This window comes from Myotis davidii, unplaced genomic scaffold (assembly GCF_000327345.1).
Source record: "Myotis davidii unplaced genomic scaffold, ASM32734v1 scaffold3211, whole genome shotgun sequence".
NCBI lineage: Eukaryota > Metazoa > Chordata > Mammalia > Chiroptera > Vespertilionidae > Myotis > Myotis davidii.
Window position 1 is genome coordinate 102,861 of NW_006282526.1, and position 951 is coordinate 103,811.

General features: G+C 73.2%; 1 protein-coding gene across 1 annotated transcript in view; it reads left to right on the forward strand.

Moving 5' to 3' along the window:
* Nucleotides 1–324: 324 nt before the first annotated feature.
* The window catches only part of LOC102766465 (mucin-5B), a 37,624-nt gene continuing 36,997 nt past the window's right edge, over nt 325–951 (forward strand). Inside the window, exon 1 of the mRNA XM_015560172.1 lies at nt 325–809. Within this exon, the coding sequence (XP_015415658.1) occupies nt 627–809 (183 nt within the window). The 5' untranslated portion in view covers nt 325–626. The remainder of the gene's footprint in view (nt 810–951) is intronic.

The window sequence follows — 951 nt, forward strand, 5'->3', positions numbered from 1 at the left end:
GTGGAACTTGATGACAAAGAGGAGCCCAGAGACTTGCAAGGGGCACAGAGCCGCCTCCTAGCACCCCCCACGCCACGCAGGCCAGGTGCCGGCCTCCACCGCCGGCCAACCCCCGCCCCAGCTGTGCAGGGACCCAGGCCGCCTGCCGGCCAGCAGCACTGCCCTCAGTCTCACAGCCGCTCCCCACTCCTCGGACAGGACAGGGGGTGCGCTGCCCCCCCAGGCCTACCTCTCGGCCTCCCCCAGGCTCCCAGGGCTCGACGTGGAGCTGAACCCCCAACCCTATGGAGGGAGGCGGGGGCTGCAACCAGGGGGGACCCCGAGGTGCCCTCCTGCGGGGGCTGCGCCGTCTGGAGGGGCTGCCAGCACCCCTCTCCCTGCGGATTCCCAGAGGCGCTGGGGCGGGGGTCCCGTGTCTCAGGCCCCAGGGCCAAGGCTCCTTCCTCCTCGCACCACCTTCCTGCTCCGGCCCCTCCCCGAGAGCAAACACCGAGGCTGACGCGCAGGGGAGAGGGCAGTGCCCCCGGGCACAGGGCCAAGGCCTCCGGCTACATAAGGCCCGCGGCCCCCAGGGGAGCGAGCGCTTGCCCACTCCCTCCTCGCCACCGCCTGCCCGCAGTCCCCAGATGGGTGACCCGAGCGGGTGCCGGGCGCTGGCCTGGGCCCTCCTGGCCCTGCTCTGGGTGCCGAAGGCAGGTGAGTGGACCCTCACCCCCCCTCACGGCGGGGCCTCCACGCCCCTCGCCTGGGGCTTCTCCTGCCGAGAACGGACGGGCGGGACCCCACCCGGCGTGTCCAGGGGACACTGGGTCCCCAGGGAAACCCGGTCCCTGCCCAGACAGACAGCGCATCTCCTCCCCGCGTGGCCAGCGGTGACAGCTCGGGCAGCCCAGCGGCTGTGAAATGCCACCTCGAAGCAGGGCTGCAGGGGGCGGCGGGCCCAGCAGCAGG